Source organism: Phaseolus vulgaris, chromosome 8, assembly GCF_000499845.2.
Source record: "Phaseolus vulgaris cultivar G19833 chromosome 8, P. vulgaris v2.0, whole genome shotgun sequence".
Classification (NCBI taxonomy): Eukaryota; Viridiplantae; Streptophyta; class Magnoliopsida; order Fabales; family Fabaceae; genus Phaseolus; species Phaseolus vulgaris.
In genome coordinates this window covers 49,394,491-49,412,746 of record NC_023752.2, presented here as the reverse complement: position 1 = coordinate 49,412,746, position 18,256 = coordinate 49,394,491, and the positions used below count along the sequence as shown (strand labels likewise).

The window sequence follows — 18,256 nt, the reverse complement described above, 5'->3', positions numbered from 1 at the left end:
CTTTCGGATGGGGATATAGGCAACTGTAACATACGATTAAATGTCTCTGAATCGGAGGACGAACCGGCTAAGCTATGGGAGATTAGTAGAAGTGTAGGAACCATGTGTCGCGGGGAAGAAAAGGAGGTAATCAAGGAATATGTAAACATGGAAGCAAGAGATTTGGAGATTCTTAAGAGTGTGGAGGAGGGAAGGAAGGATCGGTTTTTATGATCATAGTTAATTTAAATATCAGAGGGTTGGGGGGAGGTACCAAAGCTAGATATATGAGACATGTTATAGGAAGGGAGGAAGCTGACTTTGTTTGTATACAAGAAACAAAATCCAAAGAGCTCTCGGATGCTAGGTGTTTTGTGATTTGGGGGGATAACAATGTGGGCTGGATTCACAATAAAGGAGATGAAGGTAGTGGAAGTTTGTTGTCAATGTGGCATAGAACGTTTTTGAGTATGAAAGTCATGTGATGGGAACTGGTTACATAGCTGTTTACGGCCAACACCTTAAAACTTCTTATAGGTGTGTTGTGGTCAATGTTTATTCTTCTTGCTCCTTGAGAGGTAAGAAGACTCTTTGGGAGGACATCTCCAAAGTAAGACAGTCATCACATGTTTTGGCATGGTGCATCTGCGGAGACTTTAATGCAGTGAGAAGTAGCAATGAGAGGAAAGGTATCACAGACAGGGGTGAACAAAAAAGCGAGGTGAATGGGTTTAATAGCTTCATTGATTCCAACTTCTTATTAGATTTACCTCTGGTCGGCAAGAAGTTTACGTGGTTTAAACCTGATGGAACGGCAAAGAGTAGAATTGATAGAGTGCTTGTTACTGAAGACTGGTTACTTCTATGGCCCAAGAGTAAACAATATGTACTTCGAAGGGAAGTGTCAGACCATTGTGCACTAGTGGTGAAGTCAGTGGAGAAGGACTGGGGTCCAAAACCGTTTAGAACCATAGATGCGTGGCTGTTGGAGAGAGGGTTCAGCAGGATGGTGAAGGACAAATGGCAGTTTAATTCTATTCAGGGGAATGGGTTCATTATATGTAAAGAAAAACTAAAACTCCTCAAGCTCGATCTGAAGTCTTGGAATAGGGATGTATTTGGAAACTTGGAGACTTCCAAGAGGAGGATCTTATAGGAGGTGGAGGCCCTTGATAGTCATGACTGCTCAGGTGGGTTAACAGAAAGTGAGAGGTTGAGAAGACTGGAGCTGTTAAGCAGCCTAAAAGAGAATGAAAATAAAATTGAATCCCTTAGCTGTCAAAAGGCAAGAGCAAACTGGTTCAAGAGTGGGGACTCATGTAATAAATTCTTCCATTCATCTTTGAGGTGGAGAAGGTTGAGGAATGAAGTGAAGGGTGTCCAGGTGGGGGAGCAATGGTGTGAGGAACCTTGTACGGTTCAGTTAGAGGCGAAGAGTTTATTCGAATCCAGATTCAAAGCAACGAAAGATCTAGGGGTAAGACTGGACGGAGTCGAATTCAAGTCTTTATCCTCGTATCATAATGAGGGTCTTACAGTTGTGTTCTTGGAGAAGGAAGTTAGGGACGCAGTTTGGCAATGTGATGGATCCAAAAGCCTCGGACCAGATGGATTTAATTTCAATTTTATTCGGAAACACTGGGAGTTTTTAAAAGATGAGATCTTGGCAGCACTAACACTGTTTCATGAGACTGGGAGTATCCCGAAGGGCTGTAATGCTTCCTTTATAGCTCTAATACCTAAAGTTAGGGACCCTACATTGCTAGAGCAGTATAGACCTATCTCTCTTGTCGGAGCCTTATACAAAATCATATCTAAGGTATTGGCAGGTAGAATGAAGAAGCTGTTGCCAGTTTTGATAGATGAAAGTCAGTCTGCTTTTGTAAAAGGAAGAGGGATCCTAGACAGTGTGCTTATGGCTAATGAAATGGTAGAAGAAATTAGAAGGCATGGGAGAAGAGGTCTGTGTCTGAAGGTGGACTTTGAAAAAGCATATGACTCGGTAAGATGGGAGTTCTTGTATGATATGCTACTCAAGATGGGTTTTCACCCCCTGTGGACAACATGGATCAGAGGATGCCTGGAATCCGCAACTGTGTCTGTGCTAGTCAATGGGAGTCCCACGGAGGAATTCAAGCCAACAAGAGGGTTGAGACAGGGAGATCCACTAGCGCCTTTTCTCTTTCTTATTGTAGCTGAAGGCCTTGCCGGATTGGTAAAACAAGCTATGAAAACCAAACTGCTATCGGGTCTCTAGATTGGGCGGAAAGAGATGGAAGTATGCATCCTTCAGTTTGCAGATGATACTTTTTTTTTGTGTGAAGACTCCCTTAATAATGTGATAACCTTGAAGGCCATTCTAAGGGGTTTTGAATTAGCCTCAGGATTGAAGATCAACTTTCACAAGTCAAAACTAGTAGGCATCAATGTTCAAAGCTGTTCTCTAGATTGCTACACAAAGACTCTGAACTGTACACAGATGAGGTTACCGTTTAAGTATCTGGGAATTGAAGTGGGAGGAAATCCAAGGAAGGAACAGTTCTGAGAACCTGTCATTAACAAGATAAAGGTTAGGCTTAGTGTGTGGAAAGGTAGATTTTTGACTTTGGCAGGGAGAATATGTCTTATCAAATCTGTCATTACTGCCATACCCCTGTATTATCTCTCCCTATTCAGAGCACCGGACATAGTCTGCAAAAAGATTACTAGCATTCAAAGGAGATTCTTATGGGGGTGGGGTAAAGCAAATAAACCAATTTCCTGGGTAAGTTGGAAAGATGTTTGCAAGAATAAGGAGGAGGCGGTTTAAGAGATATCCGGAAGTGTAATTATGCTCTTCTAGCAAAGTGGAAATGGCGTTTTATCTCTCAGGAGGAAGGAAGGTGGAAGGACATTTTGATATCAAAATATGGGCTGGAGACCGAAAGCACTCAAACTCCCATTAAACTTCAATCGTGGTGGTGGAGAGACCTCAATAAACTATGTAAGGAGGGAGGAAGAAAGGGATGGTTTCAGGAAGAATTAAGTTGGGAATTAGGATGTGGGGACAAAGTAAAATTTTGGGAGGAGGTGTGGGTTGGAAGTAATGATCTCAAATCATTGTTTCCCAGATTGTACTCCCTATCCCTAAATAAAGGCCAAACAGTGGGCGAGGTAGGTGTTTAGGTTAATTCAATATGGAGGTGGAACCTGGAATGGAGACGTAACAGATTTGAATCGGAGTCCGCAAAGGAAGCAGATCTTCTTATGCTGCTAAATGGGGCCAATATGAAAGAGAATGTTAAGGATGTACAGGTGTGGGGGAAGGAAGTAACAGGGCTATTTTCTGTGATTTCTGCTTATGATTGCTTAGACAAACAATCTAGAGGCCCTTGCTTAGAAGTCTTCAAGCTCCTTTGGAAGGCTAAGGCATTCCCAAATGTGGTGACCACTGCTTGGAGGGTGCTGCTGGGGAGAATCCCAACAAGGATGAATTTGAGTAGGAGAGGTGTCACGGTGAATACCACGCTCTATGCAATGTGCCAGTCCAAGGAGGAGTCATGCCAACATCTTTTTCTGGAGTGTAAACATGCTCAAAGGGTGTGGTTGATGTGCCTCAAGTGGATAGGTATATCTTTTGTTCAACAAAATGTCTTGAATCTGCACTTCACTAGCTTTTGTCTGAGCCAAATCAGTAATAAACAAAATCTGATATGGAAAGGGGTATGGGCAACTATCATTAGATGTATTTGGGATCAAAGGAACCTCATTGTCTTCAAGCAAGGGGTAGTTGATGCGGAAGAGGTGTTTCAGAAGGCACAACTTAAATCTTGGCTCTGGATAAAATATAATGTGCAGTCCTTTAGCTACTCATATGTCAACTGGGTTCTTAACCCAATGTTATGCATTAGAGGCTATAAGTAGGCACAGTTTTGCTGCAGATGCAGGGGTCCTTATGATGGAGATCAAGCCCAAGAGAACATGGAGGCCACTCATCAAGCTCAAGAAGAGGTGGAGGCACAAATGGAGGACGCCCATGGAGGTCAAAGTCCACCTCAAAGGATTACAAGAAGCATGTTCAAAGCCTTGGGAGCTAGAGGACATTTATTTTCTCTTTTAGTAGTGTCTTTAGTTGAAGGTGCTTAGAGGGAAACCTTAGAAACCTCTTTTGTTATAGCATCTTTTAGGTTTTAGTTAGGAGCTTTAGGGGGGTGTATTAGTAGATAGGTGTAGGAGTAGAATAGGGGGTGCCAAAGTGAAGGAAAGGATCACACCTTCCTTGCTTTGCAAATTAGCGCCGGTTCTAGATGGTTTTGGGAGGGAATTTTGAATTGTTTTAGCTTTCATTTTCAGCACCTTAGGCTATAAATAGAGGTGCCTTCCTTGTAAATTTCAGATTTGAATTTATCTAAAGAAACTATACTCAAAATTGGAGTGAGCATTTGGAGAGCTTTTGAGCTTCTACTCTAGTCTTATCTTGAAGGACCATGGTTTCCTCAAGTGGCGGCTTGCACACTCATCTAGGAGCATCCATACTTCTAGTGGCGTGATCATCCAACCTATCTTCCATCTTCATGAGCATTCTCTTCTCCTTCCTTTCTTCTTCTTCAATTTGTTCATGATGCCTTGTGTTTTGAGTTGTTGTTGTTTCGGTTCTTCTAATTTTCCAGCACCTATATTCTGTTAGCTTCTTATTTCTGTTCGGTACAATTGATTTTAATTCAATTCTGTTCGGTATCTTCTTTTTAATTTTCCTTTGTTGATTCAATTTGACAATATTTGGTTCAACCAAATGAGTTTGGGATTTGGTACTTGTTATTGGTGAGTTCTTGACTTAGAACCATGATCCAACTTCTAAGAAAGTGCCTCTATATTTTCCAGCTCAAGGTGATTCCTCAAAGTGTCAAGAATCTTGTTATATGTGGCTATTGGAATCACATCACCTTAGAACACTAGTCTCTGCCACTGGAGGAAGAAGGACATGGCCGAACCTAGGTGTAGTGGTTGAGGGAAGTTGAGATGAAGGAGTAATAAATCTGAGCCTGGTAGTTACAGAATATTAATGCTAAATGAGACTGTGAAAGATGTCTATTTGGTCGAACTAGGGGTAAGTGTGGAGGAGTTTGTTCAGAAAGTTCAGCTTAAGTCCTGGCAGTGGCTAAAGCACAGGGGCTCCTCTTTTAACTATTCTTTTACAGTTTGGATGTTGAACCCCCTTATCTGCATCAGAAGTTACAAATAAATGGGGAAGGATGTCATGATCGCCGGTTGATGAAGCGGCGCTCTTCATATGTGTGTAGTAGGTGGTCGCCGAAGTTATGCAAGGTCAACATGATCGCCGGTCTGAAATGGCGATCTCCATGCGTGCGTAGTCGGTGGTCGTCGTCAACATGATCGTCGGTCGATGAAGCGGCGTTCCCCGTATATGCAAAGGTCAACATGATCGCCGGTCGACAAAGCGGCGTTCTCCATATGTGTGTAGTCGGTGGTCGCCGAAGTTATACAAGGTCAACATAATCGCCGGTCGATGAAACGGCGATCTCCATGCGTGTGTAGTTGGTGGTCGTCGAAGCTAGGTCAACATGATCGTCGGTCAATGAAACGACGATCTCCATGCGTGCGTAGTCGGTGGTCATCGAAGTGCAAAGGTCAACATGATCGCCGGTCTAGGAAGCGGCGTTCTCCATATGTGTGTAGTCGGTGGTCGCCGAAGTTGTGCATCATTGCCGTATTCGAAGAACAAAAGATCAGATACTGGAAATCGCCGAGGTAGACACATCGTCGGGTTCCCCATAACGCTTATTTGAAGCTTTTGGAGTTTTAGGTAAGAAAGTTCAAGTTACATGGCGAGTTATTCCGTGCATGGGCAACTCGTCGCGTGGCGAGGTGAATGTAGGTGGTCTCGGTTCTGGGTGTTTCGGTAAAGTTGAATGTTGCTTTGAGGTAACCTGTTTGGTTTTTTTTTTGGGGTATATTTTTCTCACTTTAAGGTTGTTCTGCTCCAACCATAAAGGAGGGTTTCTTTTGTGGATGACATAAGAAGTCCACTGGTGGTCACTGTATATGGGTTGGGATACCCCTAAAGTATCCCCTTTAATTTTATTTATTCATTGCTGATAAAAAAAATGGTGTCCCAACCTTTATACAAGATTCAAGAATTACGTAAAGATAAAGGAAAACTTGACAGCAAAGCCAAAAAAAGAGGAGTGTGAAGAGGTAACATTGATTGTTGCATAATACAACAACACTACACTAAACAGCACCCCAAATTCATATTAACCAACCTCTTCTATGGTTGTTGTAGGAACACAACAACCATCTGCATAACTCAAATACCTTCCCCCGACTACAGATTTTCAAATTTGCATCTATCAGCTCCCCTTTCAAGTGACATCCTTGCCAAGCACATTTGATTGTTACCTCGATCAGCATCTCCTCCACCAATCTTAATATTCCAAATCTGCACCATACTTATTGCTAACAACAACTAACACTGTAGAGTAGCACTCCTCATAAAATCCTCTCTTCCTTTCTCCATAATTTCCTCCATCCTTCCTCAAATAAGCCAATCAAGGTGCTCCTTCTTTTGCCTTTGCTTCCCACTTAACCAACAAACATTCCTAAGACTTAGTCTCTGCAGCTTCTTATGCATTGCACCACTATAGAAAAAATCTGCACCAAAAAAACTCAACCTTCCACACCTCTCAGCTAGCTCAAAGATATAATACCAACCCACAACATTTGACAGTAAGAACACAAGCAACAAAATATTATTTCAATGCCAACACCAAGCAAAGAGTAATGAAATATGGAACAAGTAGGACTTTTATGCTATTATTTTGTTGTCATGTTAATACAAGTTAAGGGGGATAAAATCCAATCAGAAAAAGAGAATTTGACATTCTTTACTTTATGTTTCATCCATGCCCATGAATGGACTTGTGCCAAAGTAACAATTTCCTCAATGTCTATCTTTGCTTGGTTAAAGATAGTCCTGTTTCTATGTTTCCAAATACACCATATCACCGAGACCCAAAGACTTTTCCACAATCTATTCCCTTCTTTATTAAAGCATATACAAGAGAACTGTTCAAAATGATTAATCAACTCATTGTGACTCATCGAGTTATCCTATCCATTAAGGCTCTCCACACATAAAACTGAGTCGAGGGCATAACCTTTAGATTCCAAAGATATGCAAACACCGCAGATACCCCCCCCAGATCCCTGATTTGCTAGCTTTTTATAAGCCGATTTTACCGAGAAACTATATGAGGGGGGGTTGTTCCACAACCATAAATCCTCCTTATCTGGATATAAAAATATCGATGATATACATGCCATAAAGTCTTATACCATAGGTTTTTCCCACTCAAACCAGTCTCTTCTCCAACAAAAAGCCCATACCCACCCTTCTTTAAACCAATTTCCGAAACTACCAATAGGTTTATCTTTAAGCATGGAATTGTTGTATATTCTGGGCTATGTCTCTTTGAGTTGAGAGTTGGTTAGTCACTCATCATCCCAAAATTTGAACTTTTCCCCAGATCCAACTTGCTAGACCATATTAGAGTTGAACCATCTGTCTCCATGATCTGAGATGCTAACTTTGGACAAATCATTCCACCATCTAAATTTGTACACGAATCGACCCGATGTACTGGAATTTTCCAACCTTTCTAAACCATACTTCGATTCTTGGATATCCTTCCAGAGGCCAGTCTCAGGAGAGCCCATTCTCCATAGCCATTTAGCCAAGAGTGCCTTATTAAACAGGTCAATGCGCTTAATACCAAGGTCATCCTCCTCTTTCGATTTACAAATGTTTTCCCAGCTAGTCCAAGTGATTTTTCTCCCTTCCACATTCCAACCCCACAAGAACTTTCTCTGTAATTTTGTGATATCCTTGCACACTCCTATCGGGGCTTTAAAAAAAGATAAAAAGAACAGGGGTATAACACTAATAACCGATTTTATAAGGCAAACTCTTCCCGCGAAAGATAGGTTCCTCCCTTTCCATACTGAAAGGATCTTGTGGTAGGTCTTTTGAGACTTATAAAAATTCTTCAAATCACGTTGTCTAGTGATATCAATCCCCAAAATCTTCCTAACAACTGCAAGATCCTTCATATGAAATTTGCTATAATGTTTAACCTTTAATCTTCTCAACCTTAGGCTTATGATAAATGTCATTTTAGTAGTCAAATTGAAATGATTTCAGTGTTGATCGTCTAACGCGGTGTTAAAGTGTCTAACACGAAAGAGATAATAGAATAAATAAGGTCAAAAGGCCTTAAGCCATCTTCCAACAAATCCAATAGTGAAATTAGTAAATTAGTTTTCAAAGTCTATCTGCAAGCAATAAAAGTTAGCAATAACAATAAAGTAAAATGGGGGTTGATTTTGTTTTAGCGAAAAATAAAGTACATGATAAAAAATAGTAAAGAAAGTGTTTTGAATCTCAAACTTTTTCAGCAATGAATTCTTCTTCATTTGATAAATATATCATTCATTCAATCATCAAAATAGAATTGAATTGAGGCATCTATTTTTAATCTTTTACATTTGAATCATGCACCCAAGATATTGTTAAAAAAAATAAACAAGAGTTTAATTAAAGACATAATTGAATTATCAAAATGCATTAAAAAATAATTCCCAAAACAGTTAAACTTTGAAAAAGACTAGATTAGCATAGTAAAATATTGAAAAAAAAAATTTTAATTACACATAATCTTATAATTCATTGTGAATACAATAGAATCAATTCAAGGAGTTTATTCTTCCATGCTGAGGCAAAATAAAAGAATTACAAAGAAGAAAATAAAGAAAATTGGGAAAACCCTAATGCTTTATTTTTCAAACGTTGCTATCAGGCTTTGAAGCTTTATGATTTCTTATTGAAGCTCCTATCAGACTGTCTACTGTGTAACCACTATACCGACCACTCAAACCGTCTATTCTGACTAAAAATAAAAAAATAGCAAAAATAACAATTAAGGCAAAAATAAACTCAATTAGATGAATCTCAGTTAAAACTGTGGATTTAATCATGATTACATTCTAAGAAAAATCATTAAATAGTAACTAATTTAGAGACAACAATTAATTATAGTCATTATATTGACTAAGTTAGACTATTTTATAACCTAAAAAATTATTCGTCCTAATATATTGTTTCTATTATTAATTTAGAATCTAAAATAGTTGATAGATAAAACCTTGATAACTATTGCTAGATACCAATTTAAAAATTACTTTATACAATTTTTATTAATAATATTGTAAACGAAAGAAAAAACATGTCAAAATTCAATTTCGAGACAAACAAATTTTAGTCTGTTTCTCTTCGTTGGGAATAACTATTTCTAGTTGATAATTTGGTCACAGGAGTCGAATTCTGAAATTGTACACTAACAAAATATAATTTGAAAAATAAACTGTAAGAGACTCTACTTGAGATTTTTTTTTTTCATCTGAATGTATATTTTTTTTTAAATATCCACGCAAACTACCTGTAAAATCTAGTATCTAAATTTCACACTATAAATATGAACTAAAAGTACCCATTCTTCTTGTTGAAACTTCTCCCGTAGTAAAAGTATTCTACCATTTTGTATTCCTACAATGTTAGTTTATACGGTAACGTTGCTTTTCTATTTATTTCGAAGACATGTTAGAAATAGGGAAAAAGAAATAGTTAAAAGTTAGATAGTTCAACTACACGTGTTTAAATTGGCTTATTTAACGAAAGTTGACAATAGTGATTTTGATTGGAGCCGACAACGTAGTGTTGAGGCCTTTATAATTTGTAGAAAGTACTGAAGTATCAATTTTAGGCCCACAACACCGCCCCGAAAGAAACAACTATCTCAACCTAATTCACAGAAGTCTCCAATTGACAACACATCAAATGTCCCACTTGCCATTCGCAAGTTGCATTTGTCTTCATGTATTCATATATCTCCTTATGCAATCTTCTAAAACTTATAAATAAGGACTAATCTGTCCATTAAGTTTAAGAAACATAACTTCTGATTTTACTTCTTCATCAAATATTATTTTTAAGCTATAATTATTTTTTTTATTCCTTTGATCAATATTCAATTTAATATAATAATTTTTTAAAAATTCATTTTGGTCACAATATTTTTTAAAAATGTTTAATTTGGTATTTTTCGTTAAATTTCCACCAATGATGTTAACGGTTGATAACGTGACGCATACAGTGACATTGGTTTGTACACGTAAACTAAACAAAATTTTGGGGTTTGAAAATTAGGAAAAGTAGATTGAGGGAGAGGGAGGAGGTGGTGCGAGGTGGAGTCAAGGGAGGGGCGACACAACATAGGGAACAAGCTAGTTTTTGAGATATCAAGTTGATGGAAGAGGATGAGATTGTGACACTGAGCAAGATGTTGGTTAGAGTTAACAAGTTGAGAGAGCATTTTGGGTTTCTGAGTTTTGGAGAAATAGTGGAGTTGGTTTACATGTTGAATAGATTGGAGAAGTGCAAAGAGATGGTGACGGCAACAGAGAAACAAAGATTATTATGGGATTTAGTAAGCGAAGTGAAGGAGAAGGTTGAGAAGGTGATGTTCATAAAAGAAGGTAGAACGATGAGTACCCACAAGCCAAAAAAGTCAGATAGGTTTGAATTCCCAAAACTTTTTATCAATTTCGTTGATTTCGTTCGATTTTCCTCTGCAAGGTTGTTGTGAGTGGGTCTTAATTATTTTGTAAAGACCAAATGTTTTATTGCTTTGGCTCCACCACCACACGTGGTCGTCTCCGCCTCCCCCTCCTTCAATCTTCTTTTCCTAATATTTAAATACTATAATTTCGTTCAGTGCACGTGTGCAAACCAATGTCACTTTGTGCGTCACGTCATCAATAATTAATGTTGCTGGGGAAAACTTAACTAAAGAGACCAAATTAAACTTTTAAAAAAAAATCTTAAGAATAAATTCATTTTTCTAAAAACCATTATATTAAATTTAATATTGACTCTCACATATAGAAACAAAAAGTAATTATACCTATTTTTAATCCTATATTAATCGAACTTAATACATTTGATCAATCATAATATATATCATAATTATTATACCAAAATATATAGTTAAGTTAATTTCTATATAAAGTGAGCGTAGTGATTTTTACATCAATATTTTTTTTTAAAGTTGGTGTGGAGTATGATTTTATCGTGTAATTGCTATAAAAGTTAACACACTGTAGTTATACAACGATAATAGTTTATAATTCATATTTTTTATTTAATAATTTGAAAATTTACTAGTAAAATAAATAAATTCCATTTACCGTGGGTAACACGCATATTCTTAAAACATGCATATTAATGTTGTTAATTTTAGTATGCATTTAAATTATATTTAATAATTTAAAATTTTCAATGTGAAACAATTAATTATAATATATATATATATAAACAATGCATACATATATCAATTATATTACATTTTCACAATAGAAAACACAACAAATTAAAATTAAATAACTTTTTATCTAAAAGTACGAGAATTCTTAATTGCATCTAAATAAAATAGTATAATATATCACACTCAAAGCATGACTGCTTTTTTAGGTTTCTTAAGATAAAGCTTACAGGTTATACAAAGTTTTATATGGTTTGAAATAAACACCGGAAAGTATCATACACCATAGTTGGTTATTATCTTATGAAAAAAGACCTTAAAAGAAGCCATCATTAATATACTTTGTATTTGAAATAGTTAAAGGGAAAAAATGAAACTTGTTTTCATCCTTTATATGTTAATGGTTTTTATTGGTGATTAGGAATATAAGATTATTTCCAAGATCTAATGGCTAAAGAAGGTGTTGAATAAAGTCATTGATTCTAGACAATCTGCTTTTTCTCGAAGAAAGGGGTTTAATGGATAACGTGTTAGTAGCTAATGAAGTGCTAGAGAAGGTGAAGAGGAAAAAGGCTAGCTGTATTTTTTTTAAGGTGGATTACGAGAAGGCCTACGACTCGGTGTGCTGGGACTTCCTCTACTACATGATGGATAGACTTGGGTTCTGCAAGAAGTGGATTTCCTGGATTAGGTCTTGTTTGGAATCTGCTACGGTGTTTGTTCTAGTAAACGGAAGCCCGACTAAGAAGTTTTTTCTAAAGAAAGGATTGAGGCAAGGTGATCCTTTAGCACCATTCTTGTTCCTTATTGCAGTCGAAGGTCTAGTCGGTGTTTCATGGAAAGTGGCAGAGAAAAGTTTGATAACGGAGATCAAGGTCAGGTATAAAAAGGATAAGGTTAATATGCTTCAGTACGTAGATTGCACCTTTTTTTTCTGTGATGCTAGCATTAAGAGTGTGTACAACCTTAGGGTTTTGTTGAACTATTTTGAGCTTGCTTCTGAGATGAAGGTGAATTTCTCGAAGAGAAGAATCGAAAGGGTGGGGATCGCTCAGAATGTCATTCTTCCCTTTGTGTCTATTCTTAATTGTGAGGTGATGAAAACCCTTTTCAAGTACTTGGGGATGCCTGTCGGGGGGTGTTAGAAGAGAAACGTGTTTTGGGACGGTGTAGTTGACAGAATCAAGTCTAGATTGAGCACCTGGAAAGGGAGATTTATTTCGATGGCTGGGAGGATTTGCTTGGTCAAGTCTGTTCTTTCGTCTATTTCGTTGTTCTTTTTATCCTTGTTCAAGATGCCTTCAATGGTTGTGAAGAAGATTGTGACCCTATAAATGAACTTTTTGTGGGGTTGAGGGTCTGAGGGGGGAAAATTGCCTGGGTTGCTTGGGATAAGGTGTGTGACCCACTAGATGTTGATGGCCTTAGCATTCTCAATATCAGGTTGTTTAATCAGGCTTTACTGAGGAATTGGATTTGGCATTTGTATCAGACTAAGGGAGGACTCTGGAAGGATATTCTAAAGTCTAAATAAGGTGGGTGGAGAAGTAACTTTGACTAAGATTAATGTGCATGAAAATGAAGAGTCAAAAATTGCTAGATTTGGGAATGAATTAAGAAGAGAAATTCAAAATGTTGTAGAACTTTATGAGTATACATCTTTAGAAAAATTGGTTCACCTAGCCATCAAGGTTGAATCACAACTTTTAAGGAAAACATCTTTCAAACATACTCATAATGATGACTTTAATAACGCATCTTGGAAGGATAAAAATAAATTTCGAAAACAAGATAATTCTTCCACTTCCTCTAAAGAATCCACCCCAAAAACTTATAAAGACTAAATCGCCAACCAAAACCTCAAATAAAAAATGTTTTAAATGTTTAGGTTTTGGTCATATAAAAGCAAATTGCCCTAACAAAAGAACCATGACGATAAAAGGGGGATAGTAGTAAGTGACAATAGTGATTAATCTTCTAGGTCTAACTCTCATACCCCTTCAAAAACCCCTAGTGAAAATAAATGTGAGATACCTGATAGCTCTCGTTTTGCTGTCAAATTAAAATGAATCTAGCATAGACTTGTCTAACACTAGAAAGATGATAGTATAATTGTGGCCAGATGACCCCAAGTCATCTCCCAACGAATCCAATAGTGATTCAGTTAACCGAATTCATAATCTATCTATAAGCAATGAAAAGTTAGTAATAACAATAATAATAAAAAGGAGGTTAAGATAGTTATGCAGAAAATATAAAAGAGATTGAAATAGAAAATAAAAAATGGTTGATCCCCAAGTTCTTCCACCATTGAATTCTTCACAAGTTCTCTAAAGATTAATCCTTTCTCAATCCTCCAACAGAGTTAAATGAACATGCGCCAATCTAATTCAATTGAAACTCACCAGTAAAACATGTGTCTACTGGTTTAATCAATACCCACTTTGTTCCATGTGTATACTCCATGGGAATGCTTATCTCCTCTGTCTTGAATCATGCGCCCAAGAAATTAATTAGAACTATGTGAACTAACTAAGAAACCAAAGTTTAAAATAAGGAAGACTCTTAATCATGCGTTCAAGTACAACCTCTCACAAAAACTAGTTTTCCAGAATATTAGACTATTAAAACAACTGCTATAGAGAATTAAAAACAAAAACTTTTATTGAACGAAACCTCAGATCTCAATGGGAAATTACAAAAGAATCAATAAAAAAGATTTAGCATTCCATGCGGAGGCAAAACAAAAGAATTATAAAGAAGAAAAGAAACTAAGAAAACCCTATGAACCTCCCCCTTTTTTCCTTGATGCTTATGTCCTTTTATAGGCTTTCCTGCTCCAAGGATCTTGGGAAAATATTGTAGTTTATATTTTGTTCATAGTTTCCAACTTTCTAGAATTCTTGTATTTTGCAAAAGATTTGCTTCCAATTCTGTTTCTGAGATATTGTAGATTTTATTTTCTCTTTCTTCTCCTTGGAATTTGTTTCATGTTTTGGTTCAAGAAGCAACTTGGACTTTTGCATATTTGGCCCATTCACAAAGTTAGATGCTTCCTCTGAATAATTTACTCTAAAAACAAAAAATTAACAAAAATAATAGTTAAGGTCCAAATAAATCCAATTATAAGAATATTAATTAAAACAATGGATTTATTTATTATTATAGTCCAATAATCTATGATTAAGGCTATTGTGTGTGAATAAATATATGTTCATCAAATACCCCCACACTTATCCTTTTACACTCCTGGGCAAAACACTCTAAGGTTTAAAAAACAAAATAAAAAATGAAAATAGTGAAAATAACAAATAGCAAATTCTAAGAACGCATAATGACAAACATTATATAGTTTCAAGAAATCAAGGAATCAAGAAAAATGTGAATGAAAATTCCTATATTTTAATATACAAGCAGGTAATTGAAATCAAAGTTTGAATCAAAATTGACAAAACTTCACTGGACACTCTCCAACTCTCAAGTGTTTAGGGTTTGTATTTACAGTCATCAGCCATGCAAACAAACACTACCATATGCTTAACAAGAATCTAATATTCACAACAATCGAAAAAACATGCAATCAAAGATCAGGAGGACTTCATAAGGGATGTAATGAGGCTAAGGTAAAGGTAGGTAAAAGGTGGAAATTAGGCTTAAAAACCATAGAAAAACAAAGGACCAAGAGAGGATAGGTCTAAAAACAAGTGTAAGTATTATGACAATTCAACTCCTCTTTTTATTTCAAGATATCATTTTTTTTTCATATAGTAGACAGTCAATCCAATGTATTACAGGATCCACTCTTATTTTCTTTATTTTGCTTTTCTTTTCTTTTTCTTGTGTATTCCTTTTTTTTCTATCCATTTTTTTTTCTTTAAAACTGAAGAGGTAAACTATGAAAATGAGATACACCCCCACACTTATTCAAAAACCTATTCCCAAATAATTTCAAAGCTCCTTTATCTTCTAAGGTAGGGACAAACATGATTTTTCTGCTTTGAGGCTTGTAATGAGGGTTACAAATAAGAAAGGTTATAGGCTCAAGGGGCTAACAAATGGATTATGATAAAGGTAGGCTAATATGGCTAGTAGGTTAACTTAAACAAAGAATGCCTATATCATATCAGTTCATGCACGTAAATCACAGTTGTAAAACAAAGAACAAGCTAAGTTATAGAGTATAAGTAAACATGAGTGAAAACACACTAAAAAAATAAATAAATGATATATTAATTAAGGCTAAAAAACTCACTAGGGACTGTTTATCAAAAGATTCAACCCAAAATTTTTCATAACCAACTTATTTATCAATTTTTAAGAAAATCCAAACAAAAAATATCAAGAAACCAAGATTTTCAAGAATTATAACACATGTTAGCCATCAGACAATCCTAAAAAGCGTATTTATTTTAACAGAAGCAAAAAGAAATTGAAACAAATAAAAGAAAAACAAAAAAAATTAACAAAAGATAAATCCTGAACTATGATTCTTCTTCCCCACACTTAAATCACACATTGTCCTCAATGTAAAATCAATAAATAAATGTGTACGATAAAAGTGCGAGAAGAAGTAATCCCTCATTTAGCTTGAGGGAAGTGGCAGTTGCAGCTGTTTCAACCATCCCTTCTACAGTATAAGCCAAGACTCTTCATCCACAGTGGTGTAGAAACACTATCAGCTGGAGCATCTAACCAAAGCATGCAGTACCTTGGTAAACTATGAAACAAACATGCTATGACGAATAAGCCTTGAATTAATAGATGAAAATGGGGTGGGTCTGGAGGGCGTGTGAAATGGTACAGTTTCTTCCATGGATGGATGATGGTATTGTCTAGAGTATATGTGGAAGATGTAAATTTATTCAATATAAACGATCTAATATGGTTAACTGTTTGGGGATCGTCTAATGGTGGTGGTCTAAGGCTAGACAGTCTAGCTAGGGTAGACGGTCTAGTTCGGGTAGGAGATGGAATGAAATATAAGTTATGAGGTGGAGGTGGCTGGTAGAGGTTGCTTTCAAATGTTCCAATTATGATAGAAGGTGTAGCCAATGGAGATGATGGAATGAGTGATATGGGCTTCACCTTAAATAGTGGAGGTTGTACTCTTTGAAGGTTTAAGGATGGAAGAATAATATCATCTTCTTCTCCATTAGGAGTGTCTACTTGAAAGATGGATAACATCTGCTCTTCCTCTTCTTGTATTACCTTCAAAACTATGTTAGAGCCATCTACTAGTGCGCAATCTTTTTCAGTAGATTCGGAAAGTATAGTAGCATCAACAACTTCTCTATCAAGACTTGCATCACAAGAGTTAGTGCATTCTAAGAACTCATCTATCTCATCATCTGTACATTTAATTGGATTCGAGAAGTTAAAATCTCCTAGAAACTCAAGCACATTTTCATCCTCAGTGTTTATGTGATGCACAAAATGATTTTTATCAGCATATGTCATAGAGTCTAATGCCTCTTGATTAAACAATGATTTTTCCTCCAATAATGGAGGTTGGACATTAGTTGGTAATGGTTCAGAGATCCTAACAACTTGCAAATCAACTGGGTCAACATAAAAAACAATTGGTATGGTTGCATATATGCACTCTGACTCATTAGACAATGTTGGTGTAGTAATACCAGCGTCTGCAGTGCAAATCATATCATCAGACGATATGCATTTGTTCCTCTCAACACATGTTGCACATGTATCATCAAAATTCTTAGCAATATCAACAACTTGTCTAGCCAGTTGACCAACTTTCTCTTCTAATTTTGATAGAGTAGCATTTATGCTTTGTTGAGATTTCATTGTATTTACCTTTAATTGTCTCATCAGCTCCTTTAAAGATGGCTCTTCAAGATTATGAGTAATATTATCAGTTTGCAAAAATGGTTGAAAAGGTGTTTCACTTTCATCAAAATAGTATTGTTGATAATATGGTTGTTGTTGAGGTTGCTCATAAAACTGCTGACAATATGGATTAAAATGTTGAGGTTGCTGAAAATATGGTTCTCATTATTGTAGAGGTTGCTCATAAAGGTTGTTGCAAATATAGCTCATAATGAATATCATAATTGTAAATTTGTTCAACTAATTTTTGTTCCATTTTAGAATTGAAAACAAGGGATATATATTATGGACACCAACACCTATTATTTTTTTTTTAATTTAAAAGCAAACCAAGTAAACTACCAGGAAAGAGAGGTGAGTCACATGTGGACAAACTTAAAAACCAAGTCTTTCCTAGCCATAGTCTTCCCTAAATTGCTTTCAATTTAAAAAAAAATATCAAAGAGTAGCAACTGAAGTGTCTACCCTAAATGCAAAATCCTAAAAACAAAAAAAAAACTAAGGCAAATGCTAGACTTAATGCTTAAAAAATGTGAAGAAAAAAATGTAAAAATAAAAAATTATGAAAATAAAAACATCAATAATAAAAAAAACATAAATATATAAAGAATGACAAAAAAATATAAAAAAAAAACTAAAAAAGAAAATATATAAAATAAAGCAAAACAAAATAATATAAAGATAAAAGATATAAAGGAATAAAATAAAAAAAACATCAAAACAAAATAATGATAAGAGATATAGGAGATAAAATAAAATAAAAACAAAATAAAGATAAAAGATATAGGAGATCAAATAAAATAAAAACAAAATAAAGATAAAAGATATAAAGAAAAAAAAGTCAAAATAAAATAAAGACAAGAGATATCCTAAATATTAGCTTTTTTATTTTTTTAGTTTTTTTTAATTAATTTTTTTTCCATTTTTTATTGCTATACTAAATAAATAAAAACTAATAGGAACAAAACACAGGTTAAATATGCAGAAAATAAAATAGAAAAAAAAATTATGCAGATAAAAAGAAAAACCTAAACATGATAACCAAAATCAAT

At 35.6% G+C, this 18,256-nt stretch overlaps 1 protein-coding gene across 1 annotated transcript; it reads left to right on the top strand.

The window, feature by feature from the left end:
- Positions 1-3,246: 3,246 nt before the first annotated feature.
- LOC137825290 (uncharacterized) lies at positions 3,247-3,882 on the top strand. The gene has a single exon (XM_068630965.1). The coding sequence runs from the start codon at positions 3,247-3,249 to the stop codon at positions 3,880-3,882; it is 636 nt and encodes a 211-aa protein (XP_068487066.1).
- Positions 3,883-18,256: the final 14,374 nt, after the last annotated feature.